The following is a 25,426-nucleotide window of genomic DNA, read 5'->3' on the forward strand; positions in this document are numbered from 1 at the left end:
CAGGCCAGGCAGGGAGGCACGTTGGCCCAATCACCTCGGCGGGAACTAAGACCAACCAATAGCAGGCAGGCACAGGAGGGCGGGCTAAGTCGCGGGCGCACGCGCAGTTGGGAGCAGGGCCTCGCTTCTGTGGTGGTGTGGGTGAGTTGGGTGCTGGTGGACTCGTGTTGGCCCTCAAAAACGCCGCGTAGCCGCTGCCACCCTCTCCTGCCCTCACCATGTTCCTCACCCGGTCTGAGTACGACAGGTCTGTGCGTCGGGGGAAATGGGGTCTGGGTTATGGGTGGGCAGGACTGGGGCCCGGTCCCGGCCTGGGTTCTGCCGTGTCATGGGGCGCCCCAGGAACCCGAGTCTGGCCGGGCCTGGGGATCTCTTGCCCTCCCTGGCCGCCCGCAGTGATTCCCCAAGCTAGACGCGCGCCGGGTCCTACCGCTGAGTCACTACTAGGTCCTGACTGGGTGCGGAAGCGAGAAGCTCCGCTTTGTGCTTGAGGAAGAAGGCTCAGGGGCCGGGACTCTGACCTTTAACCCGGAGAAGTCCAGGGGTCACCCCCTCCCCCGTTCATCATTTCGTCAGGAGTATGACTGCCTTTTTAGAAAATGTGAACGTGTTGCCCGGAAGAAAAAGCAACTAGAGATTCTTTAATGGCTTTCGTAATTTCAGCTCCCCTTTCTAGGGAAACAACCTCGTTTTCCGTTTCTTAGTCGTGGAAATAGAGCAGCCTTTTCTTTGAGATGTAGGAGGGCATGCTGGGATGTATACTTTCTGCAAAAGCGCTAAGGCATTCTCAGGTATGCACAGATAGAGTGTGGAGTCTGATTTTATAGGAACTAGAATTTAGAGTGGTTCTCAAGAGTTTCCTCATCACGCTGATTCCACTAGACCTAGGCTTTTCTGACTCTTTAAGAAGCTTGAAGCAAGTTAGTTTGTGTGTGTTAAGGCCAGATCTGTTTTTCGAAATTAAGGCTGTGAGATTGTTGTATTTATTAAAAAAAAAATAATAACACTTCTCAGGGCTTGGAAACGCTGAGTAATATTAAATTGTACATATTTATGCTGTAGACATTTTTTTTTTTTAAGATTTTATTTATTTATTTGAGAGAGAGAGAGAATGAGAGACAGAGAGCATGAGAAGGAGGAGGGTCAGAGGGAGAAGCAGACTCCCTGCCGAGCAGGGAGCCCGATGCGGGACTCGATCCCGGGACTCCAGGATCATGACCTGAGCCGAAGGCAGTCGCTTAACCAACTGAGCCACCCAGGCAGCCTATGCTGTAGACATTTTTACTTTCAGTTTCTGCTTTGGTCAGTTAGGTTTTCACGTAACTATGAAAGTTTTGTGTTTATTTTTTAAGCCGGGAAAGGCAGATTTTTCTTTCCTACCAGGTCCTTAGAAGCTCCATTTTTTGTCAGAGTATATGTTGACCTTGTCAAAAATTTTTATCACCTGGAACTACCACTTTTTTATCCTTTTACTGACTCAGAATGTATATGTGAAGTTTTAAAACTGACAGCTTTTCCTACTGTCCTATAAAATGACGATTAGTATTTATCTTCCCGAGCATTAAAAAGAATCATCTTTGGGTGATAGAATTTTGAGTTAGGGTGTGTATGATAGAAATTGTTATTATCAAAAAGCCTTTATTAAGGTTTTGTGATCCTTAGCTTCCTCAACGATTGCTTTGTGTTACTCATTTTTGTATCTTCCCAAGAATGCCTAAAATACAGCTTTTTAAAATTCACTTAGTTAATATACTTGAATGCTTCCTGTGTACAAGGCACTGTTCTAGTTGCTGGCCATACAGCAGTGAACAGTATCAAGATCCTTGCTCTCCATATGGGAGACTGTCTTTTAAAGAACTATTTACAAAAATAACTGTAGTGTGAGTCAGAGTGTATTCATGTCATTAGAGAAATTCAAATCAAGTACTATAGAAGTTTTGTTGAGAGAGATTGCACTCAATATTAGGGGATCATTGAAAACTTTGAAAAAGAACTGGTATTTACACTGAGTCTTGAGAAAGAGTAAGATTTTAATAAATACGGACTGTGAGAGTCAGTAGTTTTGAGGCCAAGAATATAGGATGCACAAAGGAGGGACAATGGGAAATCACAGTGAATGGGAAAATTCTGTTCTGTATGGCACATGTGATGCATGTATGGGAATGGTGAATTATGGGAAAAACAGGTTAGTGCTAGATATTGAATGGTTTTTTTATGTGTGGTTATGGAGTTTGGGTCTTACTCTTTAGGCAACCATGTGCTATTAATTTTCATTTTAAGAAGATGTGTTTTGCAGAGATTATTTGACTGGAATAGAGGAAAGAGTGAGTCAATACCAGTTAGAAGGCTATTATAATAGGTGAAAGGTAATGAGGGCATTGAGAATGAAAGAAGAGTGTTGAGTTACTATGTGGGAGGAATTGATGTGACTTGGCATATTAATATGGGAGATGGGGAGAAATGAGTCAGATCATTCAGAACTTTCTAGCTTGGGGAACTGGGAGATTGGAGATGTTTTGAAATAAAAATGAAATAGGAATGGCAGGAGATGGAGCTGATTTTGCAAGGATGGCTGGATTTAGAGGTATTTCAGATTGGAAAATGTTGAGTGTTCGGTGCTAATGGGATATCCAAGTAAAAATGCTCAGGAGGCAATTAAATTAGTCAGGGAAGAGGTCAAACCGGTAATAGAGATTTTAAAGTAGTTGGTACTTAGTGTAAATGAAATAACCCAGGGAAACAGTAAAGTTTGAGCAGAGGGCCAAGAGCAGAGCCCACGTTAGAATGTAGTTAATACCTCACTAGGATGAAGTGCTTGAATTAGAGTGAAAATACTATATTCACATAATACTTTACACATTTCAAAGTTCTTTCCTACTCCATGCAATTCAATATTATCTGTGACAGAGGCAGCATAGGTTTTGGTTTTTGTTTTTCATTTGAGGGAATTAAAGCTAGTTGCAGAACTAGAACTTAATTCCAGGTCTTCTGTCCTCACCTTTCACTCAGTGATTTTTAAAAATTGTTCCTGGGACGCCTGGGTGGCTCATTTGGTTAAGCATCTGACCGGGCTCAGGTCATGATCTCAGGGTTCTGGGATTGAGTCCTGAGTCAGGCTCCCCACTCAACATGGAGGAGTCTGCTTGTCCCTTTCTTGTCCCTCTCCCTCTACTCCAGCCCCTGCTTATGCTCTCTTTCTCTCTGTCTCTCAAACAAATTAAATCTTTTTTAAAAAAAAAAATTGTTCCTTACAGGTCATAACTTTTTTTTTTAAGATTTTATTTATTCATTTGACAGAGAGAGCACAAGCAGGGGGAGTGGCAGGCAGAGGGAGAGGGAAAAGCAGGCTCTGGAGCCTGATGTGGGGCCCGATGCCAGGACCCTGGGATCATGACCTGAGGTGAGGCAGATACTTAACCACCTGCACTACCCAGGTGCCCTGAGTTCTGAACTTTTTTTTTTTTTTTTTAAAGATTTTATTTATTTATTCATAAGAGACAGAGAGAGAGAGGGGGGCAGGCTCCCCGCTGAGCAGGGAGCCCGATGCAGGACTTGATCCCAGGACCCTGGGATCATGACCTGAGCCGAAGGCAGACGCTTAACCATCTAAGCCACCCAGGCACCCCCGAGTTCTGAACTTTTTAAATGACCTCTGGGACAAGTGGGATACTGGGATTGTGGGATTCTCCTTTCACTTCTGATTTAACCCAGAGTAATAATTCCCAGAGGCAGTATGGTGGAATAGTTAAAAGCTTGGACTCTGCAGTCGCATTGCCTAAATTCTAAATCCACCTCTGCTTCTTATATGCTGAGTGACTTTGGGTAAATTACTTAACCTCTTTGTGTCTCAACTGTGAAATAGTACCATAGGATTATTTTGAGGATTAAATGAGTTAAGTCATTTAGAGGTTTATAGCAATGCCAGGCATACAGTAGATGTGCAGTAAATGTCAACTTGTATAATTACCTGTTTTATATTTGGGGCTATATATAAAATATTTTTTGAAGAAAGTTTTTGCTAAAACAGATTTGAAAATGCTGTATTATATATCATATTACATGTTATAAAATCCAAACTCCATAAACCAGGGATCATAACTATTTTCATTCACTTGAGTTCAAGTATTTTTTAAGTATTCATTGTGTTCTGAAAACTTTTATAGCTGAGACCATGACTGATGCCACGTCATAGTGATTTCCAAAAGAATGGAGCAAAGAAAGGTGGGGAAGTGTTTTGGAGAGAAAAAGAAGTCTGGCATGTAATTGGTATAAATATGTATGGAATAAATAAACTAGCTTAGGCTTTAGGAACTGCACAGATCTCAGTCTGTTAAGATACCAGTCCTAATTCATAGAAATAAATAGAGAAATGTACCTGTAACTGACTTTTACTGAAAAGTAAGATATTAACAGCAAATGTATGTAATGGGAAGAGGATAAGGATAAATGCTTATTTTCTTGGGAATTGCCTGGTAGTTTTGGGGCATGAATTTACTGAAGGAATTGCAGATTGATTCAGGATTGAGACAGAAAGCCACCTCTTCTCATTTGATCAGTTTGAAGTCTCTGGGAGTAGGACAGAAGTATTCCATACATAAGTTCCATTTTCTTGAAAAGCTGTTAAATGTACAAAAAAATAGCTCCAGATTGTTGTGGGTGAAGGAGGATAATGACAACATACACATCTTGTAGCCATTTGAGCTAGATGTCAAGGAACTTGAGTTTTGTTTATCTACGCTTATTTTTTCTGACAATTTTTTTTAATTTTTATTTTTTTTTAAGATTTTTTATTTATTTGAGAGAGAGAATGAGAGACAGAGCACATGAGAGGGAGGAGGGTCAGAGGGAGAAGGAGACTCCCTGCTGAGCAGGGAGCCCGATGTGGGACTCGATCCTGGGACTCCAGGATCATGACCTGAGCCGAAGGCAGTCACTTAACCAACTGAGCCACCCAGGTGCCCCTTTTCCGACAATTTTTAATACTTTTTTTTTTAATTATAGGGGCGTGAATACTTTTTCTCCTGAAGGAAGATTATTTCAAGTGGAATATGCCATTGAAGCTATCAAGGTATAGTATCAAGTGGCAAGTTTTTGAAATTTCATGGCAACCTAATGCTTTGCTGGCAGAACATTTGGAGTAAATGTGTTTTAGCTCCTTTTTTAGAAAATATTTTTTATCTCCCTTTAACCAACTACTAACCATTTTATTTTATTTTTTTTTAAGATTTTATTTATTTATTAGAGAGAGAGCGCACACACAAGCTGGGGGAAGGGCAGAGGGAGAGGGAGAAGCAGACTCCCTGCTGAGCAGGGAGCCCTACGATGGGGCTTGATCCCAGGACCCTGAGATCACGACCTGAGCCGAAGGCAGACACTTAACCTACTGAGCCACCCAGCACCCCTACTAACCATTTTAATAGCAATTTCCATCTCATTCCTAAAACCTTTTGAACAGATAACTGCTTCATAATTATGTAGCTTTTTCTCAGTGGGGCTGGAGGGACATGCTTGTGTTCATAATCTTCTTGGCTATAAAGAGAGGAGTATAGAAATCTAGAGTTAGCACCTGGAGATATTTTGAACAAATCATTTAACTGATCACCTGTGTTCTTATTAGTAAAGTTGTGGATTTGTACTAGACACTTTTAGGACTGAATAAGAGATGTGTCTTCTTATCTAGTAACAAAATTAAATAGTTTCAACCAGTATTAAGAAAATTAGTAAGTAAGCTATCAGTACTTAAAGTTAGTTATCACATGAGATGTGCATTTGTTGAATTATGGATAATCTAAATTCTGATATAGATTGTTCAGGGTAAGGTCCAAGGCATCAGTATTTTTAAGGATTCCCTCAGTGATTCTGATATCTAGCAAGGGTTGAGAATCCCTGATCTAGTCCAACCCTTTACCCTGTGCTTCAGAATATTTTCTCCCAAGATGGCTCATTTCTGTTAGAAAACAATTCATAATGGTTAAGAAATTTATCCTTGTATTGAATGAAAAGTCTAGCTTCCTGAAGTTTCCTTCATTTGGCCCTAGTTTTGCCCTTGAACCATACAGGACGTTGAAACCTTCTCCAAAGACAGTTCCTTGCATAATTGAAGAGAGCTACTGTGTTTCTCTCTAAGTTACTTATTTTAGAAAGAATGTATGGTTTTATGAGAATCTGGAAAAGGGCAAAAGAGATTTCGATTAGTTGAAGACATAGAAATAAAAGTGGAGGCACTATGATAGATGGTGGGCCAGCTACAGGTGCCTGTCTCTGTTTCTGATCATGTTTGCCCTATATTGAAACCATACAGTACTATGAAGTATGAAACTATCAAGCTGTGGCATTTATTTTGAGCCTCTAAAGACAACAGTCCCACCCAGATGTGCAAACCAAGAATAAGCCTCAGTTTTTTGGGGTTTCTCCTTTAAGCTCCTTACTGCCTAGTGATTTCCAGATTGCTTAAAGATAATTAGATAGCATCTGATCTCTAGCCTTATGTTGGACTAAGATAGAAATAGCCATGTGGCCCTTAATAGATGTCACTTAACCTGTGTGAAAATAACCTGGTTGTTGCCTTGACAACTTATGAGTCGCCAATGAGAAAGCAATTTGATAACGTTAAGTATTCAGTAGTATGAAAGGAGATGGAGAAATGACTAAGAATGGCTGACAAGTAGAAATTGTCATTTAGAGGTACCGTATGGATGGCATGGGTGAGATACAGCCAGCAGAAGTGGAAAAAAATTGCCTTTAGAGTAGGTTTTTTGGGGAAAGGAAGGATAATCTGTGGCAGTATCAAAATTACCGTATTGTATGGAGCATCTGGTCATTGGTTACTATGAGTTATACTAAAGAAGTACTACATAGAATCAGTTCAAATGTTCTCTCACTTCTCTTCTCCATTTCCCCCGTCTCCACCAAGGGGTGGGGTGAAGTTTAGGCAGAACTGTAATACTGAAACATCTGGGGGTAAATGTAAGTGTTCAAAAGAAAATTATCTTGATTTTGATATATTTTATAAAGTAGACTGTCTTGAAAATATTAACCCTTTTTTTGGAGTGGAAGCTTAGGAAGTTATTTAAGTTGGAGACCAAATTGAACAGACTGAGAATTTATTCTCGTAATATGAGAATGGTTCATCCACAAAATAATTATAGTACCCAGAGACTGTTTACATTTTGGCCCAGATAACTCTGTTCGGGGACCATTCTGTGCAAGGTAGAATGTTTAGCAGAATCCCTGGCCTCTACCTGTTAGATACCGGTAGCACTCAATTTCCAACTGTGACAACCAAAAATGTCTCCAGACTTTGCCCTCCAGACACATATCCTCTAGAGGGTAAAATGGGTCCCTGGTTGAGAACAACTCTGCTAGATAAAATTTAAAAGTAGGTATGAATTCTGTCCTGCTCTGTTCAGTTGGAGATTTAAGAGCAATACACAATACATAAAACAACTAGAGAACAACTAAGTGCCAAATAAATTCTGATAATATTTTCTGATTAAAAATTTCATTCTTGGGGCGCCTGGGTGGCTCAGTCATTAAGTGTCTGCCTTCGGCTCAGGTCATGATCCCAGGGTCCTGGAATCGAGCCCCACATCGGGCTCCCTGCTCAGTGGGGAGTCTGCTTCTCCCTCTCCCACTCCCCCTGCTTGTGTTCTGCTCTTGCTATCTCTCTCTGTGAAATAAATAAATAAAATCTTAAAGAAAAAAAAAATTTCATTCTTAAGGCATACCTGTATGTAGTTTTAGAGTCAAAAGATAAAATAATTACATAAACTTTCTAACAAAAACAGCAATCCCTGAGGACTGCCCCCTTTACCTTCAGCTTCCCAAAGGCAACACTTTAAAGTCTTTTAGCTGATAATTTTCTTGGCATTTACTTCCGTATTTCTAGCACAGACTTACATATTTTTGTTTTGTTTTGCTTAGGCGTTATCCACAGACTTTATATTATGGAGAATGATGATTTCTGCCCCCACTGACACATGTAGAGAGACAGACAGACAGATACTCCACACACACACAATTTCCTACTGGGGTGGCGGTAAGGCAACCCACTCTATACCATATATATCATAGTTTTGTAAGATCATTAGTCAACGTTTATATCAGTATGACTATGTAAATGCCATTCACAGCTGAGCCATTTTTCCATTTCTGCACAATATTTTCCTGGGAGTTGAGAACTCTCTTTTTAAAAACATTTGCTTAATTTAATATATGAATGTCATAAAATCATCCCCAAAGTCTCTCCAGGTTGTATATATCTTCTCAAAACATCCAGGCACATTAAATATCTTATTAAAGATTCTTAAATAGGGGTGCCTGTTTTTGTTTTGTTTTGTTTAGAATTCTTTTTTTTTTTTAAAGATTTTATTTATTTGTTTGACAGAGACACACAAAGAGAGGGAGCACAAGCAGGGGGAGTGGGAGAGGCAGAAGCAGGCTTCCCGCTGAGCAGGGAGCCTGATACAGGGCTCAATCCCAGGACTCTGGGATCATGACCTGAGCCAAAGGCAGACGCTTAACGACTGAGCCACCCAGGTACCCCTGGGTGGCTCAGTTAGTTAAACATCCAACTCTTGATTTCAGCTCAGGTCATGATCTCAGGGTGGTGGAATTGAGCCCCGAGTCAGCCTCTGCGTTCAGCAGGGAGTCTGCTTGAGATTCTCTCCCTCTGCACCTCCCCTTTCTTGCATGTGCACACTCTCTCTTTCTCTCTCTCTCAAATAAATAAATCTTAAAAAAAAAAAAAAAAAGATCCTTAAATATGTCTTTGAACCTTCTCACCTGCTGCAGTCTGGACTAGATCTCTGGGCATACTGCCTAGCTGTATATACTCAGGATATTCTGTCAACATCATCCTAGGGATTCCTTTTAACTCCCTCTTGTGTTAGCTCCTATGTGTCATCCTTTTTTTTTTCATGTATTCCTTCAGTTTGGTAAAGGTTCTCCAGTAGTTTCATAAGAAAGTATTTTTAATTTCCAAGCTCTTACGTTTTTTCCTCTTTCTTATTAGTGTCCTAGTCTTGTCTTGTGGATGAAATATATTCTTTTTCTTTAAGGATTTTTTTAAAAGATTTATTTATTGAGAGAGAGAGGGTGAGCAGGGGGAGGGGCAGAGGGAGAGGGAGAGAATCTCAAGCAGACTCCCTGCTGAGTACAGAGCCTGACGGCAGGGCTCAATCCCAGGACCCCAAGATCATGACCCAAATCAAAGGCAGACATTTAACCAACTGAGTCACCCAGGCGCCCCAAGGATTTTTTTTTTTTAAGTTTTCTTTCGATTTTTTTCCTTCTTGAATTGGTTAGATTCTTTTTTTCTTTCTTTTTCTTTCTTTCTTTCTTTCTTTTTTCTTTTTCTTCCTTTCTCTCTCTCTCTCTCTCTCTTTCTTTCTTCCCTTCCTCCTTTCCTCCCTAGTTTATTTATTTAAGTAATCCCTACATCCAATGCAGGGCTTGAACTCACAACCCTGAGATCAAGAGTTACATGCTCTTCCAACTGAGTCAGCCAGTTGCCCTGAACTGGTTAGATTTCTTAGAGCTGTGGTTTTCAAGCTGCAAGTGTTGACCCATTAGTAGTCATTGAAATCAATTTAGTGGATCATGGAAGCATTTCTTTTTGAGTGGAATAGAACAGGAGATGCTAGAATGCCTTGCTCATAGTATTGGTGAGTGTTTCATTGTATTTTTTTCCATGTTGTTTCTGTTACATTTATTTGTATCTTTTTGTGTTTTGATCATGATACAAAATATATTTCTTAATGTAGATTTCAAAAAGTTTGAAAACCACTGCTCCAGAGAAAACTGCCCCTTCTCATTTCATGCCTCAAGGGTGTTTCGCCTACTAGCTTCTGAGAGCTGGATGGGGAAAGAAGGCTGAGGTTCTTAACATTAAGCTTGTCAATTTTTACTTAATACCCCTGTTTCCACTCTAGTACTCCTGTTTTTGACTGTGCTTAGTGTTCCCCAATCCAAAGACCACCCTGTTTTACACTCTCCAGAGTCTTCTACAGGAGTTGGGGTGGAGACCATCATCTAGCTTTACAGCACAGGGGAGGGGATCTGGAAATTTGTTCTTAAGTAGACACTGAACGATCTTGCAATTTTTAGTTCCTCTCTTTCTACTTCCAACGGTCCTTGATGCCACCATTTCCTTTTTTGAGGGTTCTATGATATAAATCAGGTTGTTTCTTGATTTTCTTTACTACTTTAGGATTCCGAACCCATCTTCTTTTTTCGAAATTTTGTTGCTGTGTCTTTGCCCATTTTCTTTATCCTAGTATATTTGTGCATCCCCCCCTCCCTTGGCCGACTCTCCTTTAATTTTGTACTATTGCCAGGCTGGGGGAAGGAGTAGAGCTAATGTGTGTGTTTGGTCTACATCTTTAACTAGAAGTATGAACACTCTTTTTTTTTTTTTTTACACAAAATTCTTTAACAGTTCATTTCCTATAGTTATGCATGTAAACACCGATTAAGAAAATATATAAGGGGCGCCTGGGTGGCTCAGTTAGTTAAGTGTCTGCCTTCAGCTCATAATCTCAGGGTCCTGGGATTGAGCCCCATATTGGGCTCATTGCTCAGCGGGGAGCCTGCTTCTCCCTCTCCCTCTGCTGCTTCCCCTGCTTGTGCTCTCTCTGTCAAATAAATAAATAAATAATCTTTAAAAAAATGAATGAAATCTTAAAACAGTGAACTTTAAAAATATATATGTAATAAAAAGCTGGTATATGCATTTAAAAACACTTATAAGGTCACAACTTTACACATTTGAAAAATAATACATCTGTGTATGAGACATGATCATTCAGTGTACAGACATGTTAAACATGTTATGCATAATGATTCATGGAATTCTTTGGACTCCTTTGCAATAACAGGTTCCAGGAGTCTGATGATTGCACTGGCAGGCATTGCTTTGTAGGACTAACTAAATAATGGAAATTCAGAGGAAAGAGCACATTTAGTCATCGAAGGCTTTATGAATGGTGGGTGGAATTTGAATTTTTACCATGCTAAAGAGCTTGAACTTGATCCAGAGAGAAGATTGTATTCCAAGGGAAAGAAGGCATGAGCAGAGGTGTGAAGGTAGGGGATAGTATGGCATGAGAAAATGGGTTGGGCTATACCTGGTGGATTTTGTTGGAGAATAATGAGTAATAAAGTTGGAAGAGAAAAGTGAGATTAGGTTTTGAGGACTCTGGAAGCTTATGTGGATTTTATGTTACAGGCAATATATGGAGATGTTAATTCTTCAGAGAAGAAGTATAATGAAAATAGCACTTTATTAAATCAGTCAGGCCATAACATGAAATATACATTTAGAGAGAGATTAAGTTGGGGGGCCTAAGTAGGAGGCTGTTGATGTAATCTAGGCATATAAGAAGAATGACTAAATTTGTTACTCATTTATTATGTGCCAGGCACAATTTTAAGCGTTTTGTATATTAACACATTTACTCTTCTTGATGTATTTTATAGATAAAGAAACAGACATAGAGGGATGGTGACTAGGATGGTGTCATGGAGATGGGGAGATGAAATTAAGCTATATTGTGAACTGCTAGTGACCTCAAAAGATTATTTTTATGTTGGTGGTGGTGTTTGTGTTTCTTCTTTTCTTGTCTCCCCCCCCCCCCTTTTTTTTTAAGTACATTACTTTTTTGGAGGTCATGTTGTAGATTTGAGAAATACTACCTTTTGGGACAGGTCAAGATAGCAGAGGTGAAAAGAAAAACTTCCGAGTTTTATTACTTTTTTGCCCACTGTGTTTAGAACTTTAGAGTCTGCTACTCCAAAATGCTGGCATTAAAGTTGATCATGTTCCAGATGTTTTCAAGAACTTAGTGAACTTTCTCTTTAGAAGAACAAAATTCTATAAATCAGTGCTCTTGCCATTGATAGGAATAGTATATTACTTAATTAGGGTGCTGCTTATTCTCTGCATGCTAGGTATGGGTGATTGAAGCTTTTATCTTGTGAAGTTATTCAGAGAGATTCCTGGTGAGTATGTGAGACTGTTCTTTGAGCTGTACTGATAACCATAACGCGTTTCTTTTTAGCTTGGTTCTACAGCCATTGGGATCCAGACATCAGAGGGTGTGTGCCTAGCTGTGGAGAAGAGAATTACCTCCCCACTCATGGAGCCAAGCAGCATTGAGAAAATTGTAGAGATTGATGCTCACATAGGTAAGGAGTAGGGGAAAGCTGTTCTGTAGGATCTGGCTTGGGTTAATTAATCTTTGGTGTTCCAAGGGAGATGTATTAGATGAACATCTTATCCCCTTGTTAGCTATTATTTTTCAGGTAGTAGGCCAGTGTGCATAATGTAGAGCTCACCTACTCCCAGAAGTTCCTTTCTCCTTCAAATTTAGACTTGGCAAATGCAATGGTTGTTGAAATATGTAAAGGTTAAATCATAGGCCAGCTCCCTATGATTGTTGGGTCTTCAGTGATGCATAATGTTAGTCCTGGTAGGAAACCACCAGGAGCAGAGGATTATGTGGAAAACTAGAGATAACTTCTGAAAAGAGGACTTCTTAAAGATCTTTAGGGTGACTAAGGGTCAGAGAGCATAAGACTATTAGACTGAGCAGATCAGTCCACTTCCTCTGTTTTCAGATTTATGTTTTTACTCCCTGCCCCCCCATCCCCCACCCACTCCCCAGCACTCCTTTTCTTGGTCTCTTTAAATTCCCCTGCCTTAGTTTCTGGCATCACTGTAGCTTTACAGGGTGAGTAGTTCTGCTTATTTATAGTGTGACATTTTAGTTGGCTCTCCAGATTTTCTTAACCCACTAGTCATCTTATTGATGAAACATCAGTAAAATAATTACTTGAAGCCCTCAGAATCAAATGCCATAGTGACTCTGTGAGCTTGACATTCTTTCTTTCATAGATAGAGAAACTGAGATTTAGTCTTTTAAGATTAGAACATTGTGGCTGCTTTATCTCAAGTCACCTGTCTTTTGGAGATAGAGCAGTGCCACTTCATTCAGCAAATTGAGAACCTACTGTGTGCCAGATAATGCTAGTCAGCAGGGATACAGAGAGAAATGAGACATAGTCCTCGTCTTTCAGAAGCATATAGCCTAATAGTGGAGGTGGACATGTAAATAAGTAAATGCAATTGAGTGATGTAGGTAGGTATTAAGAAAGGCTGTAGTATGTGTTTAGTAGGGGTACAAAGGAGAAAATAGTTTTGTCTGGGGCCAGTGGTAATGGGTATTCAAAAAAGGATTCCATAAAGGTGAAGCTTGAGCTGAGTTGAAGTGTAAAAGATCAGGAAGTGTTCACCAAGCGAACAAGTGTCTGGGTATAGCAAGGGAGACACTCTGGTTAGAGGGAATAGAAATGAGCAAACCCTTGATGGTGTAAAATGTGGAATACCCTGGCACAAGCAGTATGACTGGGAGGTGGACTGTAGCAAGAAGTGAGTCTGGGATCAGACAGTGGAAGTCCTTTTTACCATGCTAAAGAGCTTGAACTTGATCTTTTGCATTGATGAGAAAGATCTTAAGCATTGAGGTAATATGATCAGATTAGTATTTTAGAAAGACCATTCTGATAACAAGGTTGCAGGTAGAGTGAAGGGGGCTGAGATTAAATGTAGGGAGACCAGGTAAGAAATTTGCTTTAATCCACATGGAGATGATGAGGGCTTTAACCAAAGCAATAGCCAGAGAATGGAGAAAATAAGGATTAATGCCAGACATGTTAATTCAATAGAGACTGATAGAATTTGAGATCTAATTGGTTGTGAGGGTCAAGGAGTCTAAAAGGGAAAGAACTTGATTTGAGTTGGTGGTATGTCCAAGTAGATATATTAAGGGAGTCATTTGGCTTTATAGGGTTTGAAATGTGGGAACAAGGCTTAGGCTGGCAATACAAATTTTAAGTCATGGTGTATAAAGTAAAAGCCATAACCTTGGCATCTTGGACCTTTAGGCAAACTTTCTCTCTAAACTATTTGGTTTGTATTTGGTCAGGGAGGTGAAAAAGCTTTTGATTTTATCCTAGGGTCTTCCACTATAGCTCATAGTAAGATGATTATTTTTTATCTTAATTTCTTCTGTTGGGATGTTATTGTTCACTTAGTTTGAAAGTGCATTGTGGTCTACAAAAAGTGCTAAAGGGATGTTTAAGGATGTAATATGTGGAAATTCATTTTGGCTGTTCTTCTCTGTCTTCTGTCATAATTAATATTGGGCTTCTATGTTATTGTGGATGTTTTTTATTTATTTGTAATATAATTATACTTGTGTTCAATACAGATAATCAAATAATTTCCCATCTTACCTCTTGGGTATATTGCTATGGGATTGCTATATGGCTGTCATGGTTCCATTCTAGTATTTCAGTATTTCCTGAGTAGATGAAAGAGTCCTGCAAGGATTTGGCCCCTGGGTCACTATTGCTTTTACATTGCAGGTTGTGCCATGAGTGGGCTAATTGCTGATGCTAAGACTTTAATTGATAAAGCCAGAGTGGAGACACAGGTAAAATTAGCATCATCTCTCCTTTTTCCCATGATGCTTGAGTTTCTTGTTAAATGATGATATAGCTGCCTGAGCTGTATTGCAGGTTATCTGTGTCAATATCAGATGTAGCTCTTGGGAGTGATTTTGGGTAGGATCCCTAGTTTATAACTTTCTGAGGTTTGGAGTCTAGCCATTCAACCATTGCAGCTTTAAGGAAGCCCTGGCAAATAGTGCTGACAGTCTCTTGCTTCTTTTTGATTTGCCGTATTAAAGCAAGCTTTGCACTGCATTCTGTTCCCTAATTGACTTTCTGTGGGAGCACCATAGCAGGAAGTGGATGTAGCTAAGGGATATTCTACCCTAACTGCCTTTGGTGTTGGGCTTGTAAATAACAGCTCTCCTGTGGCAAGTAATGTTATGTACCAGGTGACAAATACTGGTTAGGAATACTGATATTTTCTGCTTGGAGAGTAGACCAGTAAGGAAAAAAAATATCTGATTTGTAAAATTTTTTGCACTTATTTTCAACTTCGCTGTCAGTACTTAATGTAAAAGTAAGTCATTAATTTAAACACCAACACAATGATGAGATAGGGTCTTTGAGGGAAAGTGGCACTTAGCTGTTAGCATTCACTTTGTGAAAAGACTAAGCTTGGTGCTATGAGGGGTTAACTCTGTTTTTCAATGGAGTAATCCTCTAGTCTGTCGTTGCTTAGAGTCCTTTTGATCAGAGTTTATTTCCAGAGCTATTTCTCTTCCTTTCATGTAGTCCCAAGCATTCAAGTTTAGTGTTAAGGAAAACACAATGGAGCTGAGCATTCAGTTTGCAATCGTAGTTCACAGGGATGTGTGTAGTGAGATGGTGGGCTGCTTTAATGCTTTTCTTATTTAAAAGGTAGACCATTTAGGGGCACCTGTGTGGCTCAGTCAGTTAAGCGTCCAACTCTTGATTTCAGCTCAGGTCATGATCTCAGGGTTGTGGGGCATTGTACTTTGTGCTCAGTAGAGAGTCTGCTTGAGATTCTCTCTCCCCCTCTGCCCCCACCGCACATCCTCGCTCGCTCTCAAATAAATAAATCTTTAAAAAAAAAAAAAAAAAAGAAGAGGTAGACCATGTTTTGCTCTTCTTCTAGAACCATTGGTTCACCTACAATGAGACAATGACAGTGGAGAGTGTGACTCAGGCTGTGTCCAATCTCGCTCTACAGTTTGGAGAAGAAGATGCAGATCCAGGTGCCATGGTGAGTGTAGTGTTTGTGTCAAGTTTTCTTGCTGTTCTAAGGGACCTAGGACATTTGTTCTCTGAACCTACCTTTCCCAGCCCATTTCACCACCTACTTCAAAGGCCATTTATCTTAATACCTCTTGTTTTTTGGTTCTAGTCTCGTCCCTTTGGAGTAGCACTGTTATTTGGAGGAGTTGATGAGAAAGGACCCCAGCTGTAAGAATAATTTGCCATTTTTTCCTGCTTCTTTTTTGGTAGAATTATTTTAATTTGGGATGGGGACTGGTTATTTAAATCAACTGAGAAGACTATTGTAGAATTACAAGAAATAAAGGACTTCTAAATTCTAAAGTTCAGTAATTGTGTGCTGTTTATACAAAGACAAATTTGGGGATTCTATGAAGAACTCCCCCTATTGGCACCACTGCTAATTCTGGAAAGAATTAAAAGTAACTTTGTTACTATAGTCAGGATGTATTTTAGAGCTTTGCTTTAGAATGTTGATTTGATCCTTATCCTCAAGTATTTAGATAGGCATATTTATATCTCTTATACTTCTAAATCTCTGAGGAATTTATTAAACACTTTTTAAAAGATCTGGTTTCTCTAGGCACAGAATGTCTTTCGGACCTGTGCCTCAGTATTTCAGTGGTTTCCTGGCCTCAGGGCCAAGCATTTATATTCTTCAGTGAGATGTTTGTTTCTTAAAATGGCACCACTCTTCAGCATTTTAATCCCCTTCTGTTGATGGGTTTTGCAGGTTTCACATGGACCCTTCCGGGACCTTTGTACAGTGTGATGCTCGAGCAATTGGCTCTGCTTCAGAGGGTGCCCAGAGCTCCTTACAAGAAGTTTACCATAAGGTAATTGAGCAGTCACAACTTTTATTATTTTTTAAATCAAGGTATAATTTACGTACAATAAAATGGGCAGACCTTAAGAGTTCATTTCTAGGAGTTTGACAGTTCTATCTATCCTTATAACCACCACCTAAAACAAGATGTAGAACACTTCCCTCACTCCCTAAAATGCTTATCTCCTCTCCAGCCACCCTCTTCCTCCCTGGTAACCATGTTTACCACTAGACATTAGTCTTGTCTCTTCTTGTCATTTTTATAAATGCATTCATACAGTTTGTATTGTGTGTTTGCCCTTTTTTGTTCAATATATTGTTTTTGTTCAATATACTGTTCCATTCTTTTTTTTTTTAAGATTTTATTTATTTACATGAGAGGGGGGAGGGTCAGAGGGAGAAGCAGACTCCCTGCTGAGCAGGGAGCCCGATGTGGGACTCGATCCCGGGACTCCAGTATCGTGACCTGAGCCGAAGGCAGTTGCTTAACCAACTGAGCCACCCAGGCGCCCCTCCATTCGGGTTTTTGCACTTATCAGTAGTTAATGCTGAGTGGTATACCATGGTATAGATGTACCACAGTTTGTTTATCCTTTATCTTTACAGCTTTACTTAACAGTTATATTTCCTTGTCTGGCTCTTGAAGCAAGTAGGCATTTGGCACTTTTAATCTTGTGGGATGGGAGGGCTTGGTTTTGGGTAACTCATTCTTGTGGTTGAAGGCTGCCATACTTACGATTCACATGGTTCACACAGGGATACCTGGTTCCATGAACCCCTGGTAGTTTTGATTTTTATGTGTGGAAAAAATTGGGTTCATGGGTTCAAAACGGTACAAGAACAGATTTGCTAAACCATTGGGCTACCTTTTTAGATCATTTGGGAATTCTGATTCATAGGATATTCCCAATATTATCTTGCTTCTATATTAAAAGAAGATAACTACAGAAGTGTAGCCCTTTCCACTTCTTCAAAGATCACTTATATGAAAGTTGGTGACTTGATCTGGTTCAAAATAAGACTTTTTTTTTCCTTTGAATAAATGTACTTATTGGCAGTTTACTTGAATTCTAGAGATACTTGTCATGCACTGTACTTACTAAGCTGCTTGATTTATTATTTGCTAAGACATTTCTTCAGGGAACTATAGGGGAAATCTTTGAAGGAAAGAGGGATTATATTATAATGGCTATTCTTCTTACCCTTTTTGTTTCAAGTCTATGACACTGAAAGAAGCCATCAAGTCTTCACTCATCATCCTCAAACAAGTAATGGAGGAGAAGCTGAATGCAACTAATATAGAGGTATTTTTCTGTTCTGTTGTTTTTTACTCAGATATCATAGCTCCCATTGCCGAAGATTGAATGGATGGAGATAATCGCATTTTTGTATGCTCAGCCCTTCAGAAGTTATTACTATCCTTTGAATAAGTGGTAACAGCAGAAGACAGAATTGGATGAGTTAAAGAGTGGAAGGGAGGTGGACAAAACAAGAGTGTGCTGCCTTCTCAAGGAGTTACTACTGTCCGCAGAAGGCAGCATTAAAGAAAAGGATTTGTCTTTTTAAGGATGAGAAAAGACTTGAAAATACTTTCATAGACTGACAAGAAACTAGTGTATAAAAAAATGTTAAAAGAAACAAAAGCAGGGATGCCTGGGTGGCTCAGTTGGTTGAGTGTCTGCCTGTGGCTCAGATTGTAGTCCTAGGGTCCTGGGATCGAGTGCCGCATTGGGCTCCTTGCTCAGCAGGGAGCCTGCTTTTCCTTCTGCCTGCTGCTTCCCCTGCTTGTGCTCTCTCTCTCTCTCTTTTTCTCTCTCTGACAAATAAATAAATAAAATCTTAAAAAAAAAAAGGAAACAAAAGCAGGGGTTAGATAGTGATGGAGAAGTTCTAGAAGAGGGAAGGCTTAGTACAAATGAAGGAGTTGGTTTTGAAGAGCAGAGCTCATTCAGCTTTATACTGAATACCCATTATATGTCCAGTACTACATTAGATGCCAGGGATACAGACACAGAAAATCCAGTTCCCATTCAGGTAGTATACTGTGTAATATAGGGGACATATAGATAATAACAGTTTGAGGCAGTACTTCTGCAATAGTAATCAGAATGGATTGTCACAAGAACATGTAACTTATACTAGGACATTAGGAAAGCTGACTGGAAGAGGTGATGCTAAAGAAAAGAAGAGAAGGGTATTCCAGGAAGAGGGAACAGCCATGCACAAAGGCTCAAAGATGTAAAATAACATTGTATGTAAAAGGGAATTTTTTTTTAAAGATTTATTTATTTATTTGAGAGAGTGCTTGCTTGAGCACAAGAGAACACAGTGTGGGGAGGGGCTGAGGGTGAGGGAGAATCCCAAGCAGACTTCCTGCTGAGCAGGGAGACCGACGATGAGGGGCTCGATCTCAGAATCCTGAGATCAATACCTGAGCTGAAACCAAGAGTTGGACCCTTAACCTGCTGAGCCACCTAGGCAGCCCTGTAAAAGGGAACTTTGAGGGTTTTCTGACTGCTTGGGTGTGAGATAAATGCAAGGTAATGAGATAGAGATGACATGGGAGAGTTGTGGACCAGATTCTGACTGCCCTTATTTAGGATGCTAAGAGTAGATGGGAGAAAAGGAGGTAGTGGTGAGTAAAGATAGGGTCGGTTTGCAGGTGAATTGGGAGAGAGGTCCTGTATTTCCCTGGTGATTGTTTACATCATCTGCTCAGGGTGGGTGAATGCAACAGTAGAATTAAGGAGAATGGGAACTATTTGGAAGAGTCATTATGGATAGGGAAAAAGGAAGACAGGGATGAGTAAAAGGATTGCTGGGCTATATTAAAATACTAATGGAGAAAAATAATTAAAAAAAAAAAACTAGCGGAGGCTGGAATCATCAAACAGATAGTTATAAAAAGTCAGAATAGTAGGCATAGTATGTATGTATATTATATTTCAATTAGACATAATTTTTCAAGGCAATGCAGCTGTAATCACAAATCCTTAATTAAACCAGTCAGCACTTACCAGGATATTTGTCAGTGGTACTCAGCATAGACTGAGATAATGTATGTTTGGGTTAATCCCTGATGGAGGATTGCTGGTTCAGGGCCTATGAATGTCTCTCCAATAGAGCCAGCTTCCACAGGCTGCAGTGAGAGGGGCAAACTTGGATGCCAAAACAGGGGCTGGCCTAAAGGTGGGAAGGTCTGAGTGGAGTTGGAGAGACGGGTGGAGGGTTGGGGCATTGCTCCTTGAGCAGTAATGGGGAGAGAAAGGGTTTGGAATGGAAATGGAAAAACTTACTACATAAATATTGTTTTTTTACTTTCTTAGCAAAGATTTTTAAATACTTTCCCCTTCCAGTCTCTGAGACTATCAAGTGCAGCAAATGCAGTGATACCCCCTTCTTGACCCTTAGGAGGGATTTTGTCATATCCTTTCTAGTACTTTGTGTTTCTTGGTACTGAGTGAGATAGGGTCTTGGCATTTTTGCTGAGACTATCGCCTTCCCACGTCCGAGTAGTTCAGAGGTAGTTCTGTTGATTTCACAGTGAAAGTTCTCAGGCCTGCTTGGTTCAGCTGAAACTGCAAAGATTTTTAGCTCATTCAATTTTGGTGTTGCTTTGAAAAGAGCATCAGATGTGTCTCCTTCATGTTGTATCATGAACTGCATTAATCCCTGACTATAGTTTTTTCATATTAAAACAAAAGGGCACTTTCACTTGTCCAAGACCGTTTACTCCACCAGTACTCTGATGTTTTGAAACCTGGCTGTCCATCAGTCTTTGGAAATGAGGCCCAGAAATCTGTATTTTTGAAGTCTCTTTGGGTGAGTCTGATGGTCAGTCTGAGAAGGTCAGGCATTTGGGAGCCACTGCTCTAGAGCCCATCTCTTTCATCTCTTTTAGGTCCCTGCTCCATCAGTTGTCCCTTGGATCCCCAGCCTCTCCTTCTCTACAAAAAAAAATTTCCAAGTTGCGTCTTTTTTAGAAAACAAAACAGGGGCACCTGGGTGGCTCAGTCGGTTAAGCATCTGCAGCTCAGGTCATGTTCCCAGGGTCCTGGGACCAAGCCTCACATCGGGCTCCCTGCTCAGTGGGGAGTGTGCTTCTCCCTCTGCTCCTCCCCCTGCTTGTGTCGGAGCTCTCTCTCTTGTTCTCGCTCTCTCAAATAAATAAATAAATAAAATCTTAAAAGAGAAACAAAACAAAATCCACTTTTGTTAACTCCTCCTTCTACCCAGTATCCTGTCTTTAAAAAAAATCAACTTTGTTGAGGTACAGCATACATACTGTAAAGTGTACCTATTTTAAGTACACAGTTCAGTGAATTTTGACAGATACATAATCCGCCACCTCAATTAAGGTATAGAACATTTCTGTCATCCCAAAAAGTGTTCTTATGTCCCTTTTTAGTCAGTTCCTTCCCACTGATCTGTTTTTTGTCCCTATAGATTTGTTTTGGGTGTTCTAGAATTTCATATAAATGGGTCACACAGTATGTGCTCTTTTGTGTCTAACTTCTTCCACTCAGCATAATGATTTTGAGATTCATCCTGTGTGTATCAGTAGTCTGATACATTTTTTTGCTGAGAGCTATACCATTCATCCTTTTTTGTAACCTTTATTGCTAGGTCTCTTCTCAGCAGAACCTATGTTCATTGTCCTCATTGCTTCCTCCCATTTATTCCTCAATCGCTACCATTTGTTTCTGTTCTTAATATTTCCCTGAGACTGCTCTTTGCTAAGATAACTCCTGTTTGTCAGATTTCATGGTCACATTTTAGACCTATTATTTGGCCTTTCTGAAGCAGACTACTCGATTTTTTTTTAAATTTATTTGACAGAGACACAGCAAGAGAGGGAACACAAGCAGGGGGAGTGGGAGAGGGAGAAGCAGGCTTCCCGCTGAGCAGGGAGCCAGATGCGGGGCTCAATCCCAGGACCCTGGGATCATGTCCTGAGCCGAAGGCAGACGGTTAACAACTGAGCCACCCAGGCGCCCCTGCTCCTCCACTTTAAGAGACAACTCAAGGGGCATGTGGGTGACTCAGTTGGTTAAGCATCTGACTCCTGATTTCTGCTCAGGTCATGATCTCAGGGTCATGAGATTGAGCCCCACTTTGGGCTCCCCACTCAGCATGGAGTCTGCTTAGGATTCTCTCTCTCCCTCTGCCCCTCACCCGCTCGCAGGCCCTCGAGTGCGTGCGTTCTCTCTCTCTCAAATAAATAAATAAAATCTTTAAAAACAAAAAAAAAGATACACAACCTAAAAGTTGCTTCTCTTTGAAACCTTCCTTGACTTCCCATAGGTCACTCCTTTGTGGCTCTACATAAGCTTAGCTCTGTTATAACACCTAACATTGAAAGCATTTGGCGTCCAGCACCCTTGGTAAATAAGATTTTCTTCATCTTTGGATCCCTAGTGCCTAGTACAATTATAACTAGTACTCAAGTGCTTAATAATTATTAATTGAATCTATGAAAGAAAATATCTGTTTTACCTGCTTCACAGAGGTTGTTGTGTTTTTGTTTTGTTTTATTGTTTTTTTGTTTTGGATTGGTTTGGTTTGGGATTTTAGATTTATTTATTTGAGAGAGAGAGAGAGCATGGGAGGGGGGAGGAGGGTGAAGGGAGAATCTTAAGCAGACTCCCAGCTGAGCACAGGGTCCCACATGGGGCTCGATCCCACAACCCATGAGATCATGACCTGAAAATAATAAACATCATGTAATTGGATTGTGCCAATTCTGGCAGTTTTCAAATTATATTAAATCTATCAGTAATGAATATTACCAAAAATGCCCTAGTATGTTTAATTTTAAGGTCTAAAGACAAAGGCAATATGAGGAAATGACATTTAAAACAAACAAAATAGCTTTTTGGCAAATGTGAAGTGGCACCTATTGCTCAGTATTGCCCCAAAACATGGGGGACTATGTTATCAACAGAGGTGATGGAAAACTTGGTAGTTTTAGTTAAATTTGAAACTAACCATCTTCTGACCCTGGTCTTATTGCTTAAATAGATTATATCTGGACTGTTGGTTATTACTGATATCTCTCAATCACAAATGATTTCCTGTTGTCCGTGTCAGTGGAATCCTTTCATTTTCATGGCCAGTCCTTTTATTTATTTTTTATTTTATTTTTTCTTAAAGATTTTTTTATTTTATTTATTTGAGAGCGAGCACAAGCTGGGGGAGGGACAGAGGGAGAAGCAGACTCCCCGCCGATCAGGGATCCCGATGCGGGGCTTGATCCCAGGACTCTGGTATCATGACCTGAGCTGAGGGCAGATGCTTAACCGCCTGAGCCACCCAGGCGACCCTCATGGCCAGTCCTTTTAAAAAAACAAAGCAAACTTTGTTGTTAAGTTGCCTTATGAACAATTTTAGAGAATACAATATACCTAATAATAATAGTTATTTAGTACTTATAATGTTGTAGGCAGTGTTGTAAGCACTTACATATATTAACACATTTAATCTTCACAACTTCTGTATGAGTTAAGTGCTATTATTATCCCCATTTTTCTGATGGAAATTGAAACAGAGTGGCCAAGAAACCAAGGTCTCACACACAGAAGCTTCACTTGCAAGTCTGTAAATACACTTTTAATATATTTCTAAAGGAATCAGTAATAGAAAAAAGTACTGACCCCATGTAATTTGCTGCTGCTTTTCTGGTCCTTGTTGAAGTAACTTCAAATAATGACAATGATGCCAGCCATTTGGTTAACTATTATGTGGTAAGTTAACCTCAAAATAGAAAATTTGGTCAATAAGAATTTTTATTTGGGAGTCAGAGGGCTATTTTAGGAACCTACGGCTGGAAAGGATATCCCTGGGACAGCAGATCCCTCAGTTCCTATCAACAGCTGCATCCCTAACACAGCTCCTCCTGACCTAGTGCTTTCTGCAGAGTAATTGAGCCCAGCTCATTAACCCTTCTCTGCTTTCTTTCCAGCTAGCCACGGTGCAGCCCGGCCAGAATTTCCACATGTTCACAAAGGAAGAACTTGAAGAGGTTATCAAGGACATTTAAAGAAGCATGATCCTCAGAACTTCTCTGGGACAATTTCAGTTCTCCTAAATGCTTTTAACTTTTAATTCCAGCTCCTGTTCTTGGAAGATCTTCAGTGTATGTGCATTTTTTTTATGATGTCTGTACATAAAGGCAGTTCTGAAATAAAGAAAAATTTAAAATTTGTTAATAGACTGTTCAAATGCAGTCTTTTGTTTGAAATGCTCATGTTAGGGGGCAAAAAGGATAGTAGTATTAATACCCCTACCCTACCAGAGTTATCTATTCTAAAATTGTTCTGGTGTCTGTCTACAAGAGAATCAACTATCTCATGAATCCCTTGGTGTTGGCAAATGAACTCAAGCTAGTCCAGCTCCTCCCAGGGATATTAATACCACTGTGAACCCATTTCAGTTCTGTAGTTTCTCTTGATTAAATAGGTACTTTTGCTGCTTTTCTTATTATGAAGGAGATGTTAACAAATTGACTATAAAAAACATGTTTTGAGGGTTGGAGTTAATTAAGCCAACTACAGTGTTGTCCCAGTTCTTGTGTCTTAATAGATAATTTGGAAAGAGATTTTCATTTTTAATGAAGTTAACTATAAAAGCTGCCATCTTATGACTCAGTGAGATTATTTAAAGAATCAATCTTTTGGAGCCCCCAAAATGGCCATATGAAGTAGATATCATTTTCATACTTCAACAGATGAAGAATCTAAGGCTGTGTGTCCATGGACACAGAAAATTAAGCTGTGGGGACTTGAACTCAGATTTTCTGGTTTCATATCATCAACACTTGATTTTATGATGCCAGGTCCTTTGAGCCTGCACACCTACTGAGTAATAGGGAAATCTCATTGAGATTTGAAATGTACCTGCACTATCTACAACATGGCTAATCCATATGTGGATAATGGAGAATTGATTGCATATTATCTTCATTGACATTTGTAGGAAGTTGTAGTCCATGATGTCAAAATAAGTTACGATTATTTGAGTAGGTTGAATTAATACTAAATTTCATACTGTTTCCAGTAAAAAGCAAAACAAAACAACTTGTGTTTATGTACATTTGGAAATTGCGATGGCAGGAAACATTTGGAAGAAAATTTTGCCTTAGATCTACACATAAGGAAAGTAGGGAACCAGAATATATTGTCACCAATGTTCTGGAGACTGTTCTAGTGATTTTAACCTTGTTATTAAATACGACATGATAGGGGCGCCTGGCTGGCTCAAGTCAGTCGAACACACGACTCTTGATCTCAGGGTCATGAGTTCGAGCCCCATACTGGGCGTAGAGATTACTTAAAAAATAAATACAACACGATGATCATGAGATTCATTTCTCTCATGTTCACCTTTTATCAAATCCTGGTAGAAAATGCCACTGAAAAATCCTATCACAACTTCCATTTATTCAAATCTAACAAACTTATTGTGCCAAGTAATGTCTTAGGCATCGGGGATAGAGCTGTGAAAATACTGGATACGGTCTGTGCTCCCATGAAGCTTCTACTGGGGAGAACTAGACTGTAACATTCTCTTTAACTCTGTAGGTCATGAACAAAGCATGCTTCTTTAGGGAGAGGTGAGAGTTGTGTCTCTGAATTTTGGGTATTATGTGGGGAAAAATAGATCTTAGCATATCTCCCTTAGCCACAGCTTACACTATTTTCCCTTCTCGCTGCCTGGGCAGTGTTATTTATACCTTGGACTATACAGCTGGTGAGACAGTAAATTTCGTACCCTCTACATTCTTGAAAGAATAGAATTTCAGCATTCTTAAGAGAAGTTTGGTTTTCTGTAGAATTTTAAAACGTTCTACGTTTCTTGTGTCCAATTTAAATA

The 25,426-nt window shown here is 39.8% G+C and overlaps 1 protein-coding gene across 1 annotated transcript; it reads left to right on the forward strand.

The window, feature by feature from the left end:
- Nucleotides 1-79: 79 nt before the first annotated feature.
- On the forward strand, nucleotides 80-23,763 carry PSMA5 (proteasome 20S subunit alpha 5). Its single transcript, XM_032422015.1, has 9 exons — nucleotides 80-247; nucleotides 5,002-5,068; nucleotides 12,060-12,186; nucleotides 14,428-14,495; nucleotides 15,611-15,718; nucleotides 15,860-15,918; nucleotides 16,463-16,565; nucleotides 17,773-17,859; nucleotides 23,517-23,763. The coding sequence occupies exons 1-9, from the start codon at nucleotides 219-221 to the stop codon at nucleotides 23,592-23,594; spliced, it is 726 nt and encodes a 241-aa protein (XP_032277906.1). The 5' UTR covers nucleotides 80-218; the 3' UTR covers nucleotides 23,595-23,763.
- The last annotated feature ends 1,663 nt before the right edge of the window (nucleotides 23,764-25,426 follow it).

Source organism: Phoca vitulina, unplaced genomic scaffold, assembly GCF_004348235.1.
Source record: "Phoca vitulina isolate PV1807 unplaced genomic scaffold, GSC_HSeal_1.0 scaffold2, whole genome shotgun sequence".
NCBI classification, from domain to species: domain Eukaryota; kingdom Metazoa; phylum Chordata; class Mammalia; order Carnivora; family Phocidae; genus Phoca; species Phoca vitulina.

Coding starts and splice junctions, on each gene's coding strand:
- PSMA5 (XM_032422015.1), top strand. CDS start 219: ATGTTCCTCACCCGGTCTGAGTACGACAG. Junction 248..5,001: donor ACCCGGTCTGAGTACGACAG/GTCTGTGCGTCG, acceptor TTTTAATTATAG/GGGCGTGAATACTTTTTCTC. Junction 14,496..15,610: donor AAGCCAGAGTGGAGACACAG/GTAAAATTAGCA, acceptor CTCTTCTTCTAG/AACCATTGGTTCACCTACAA.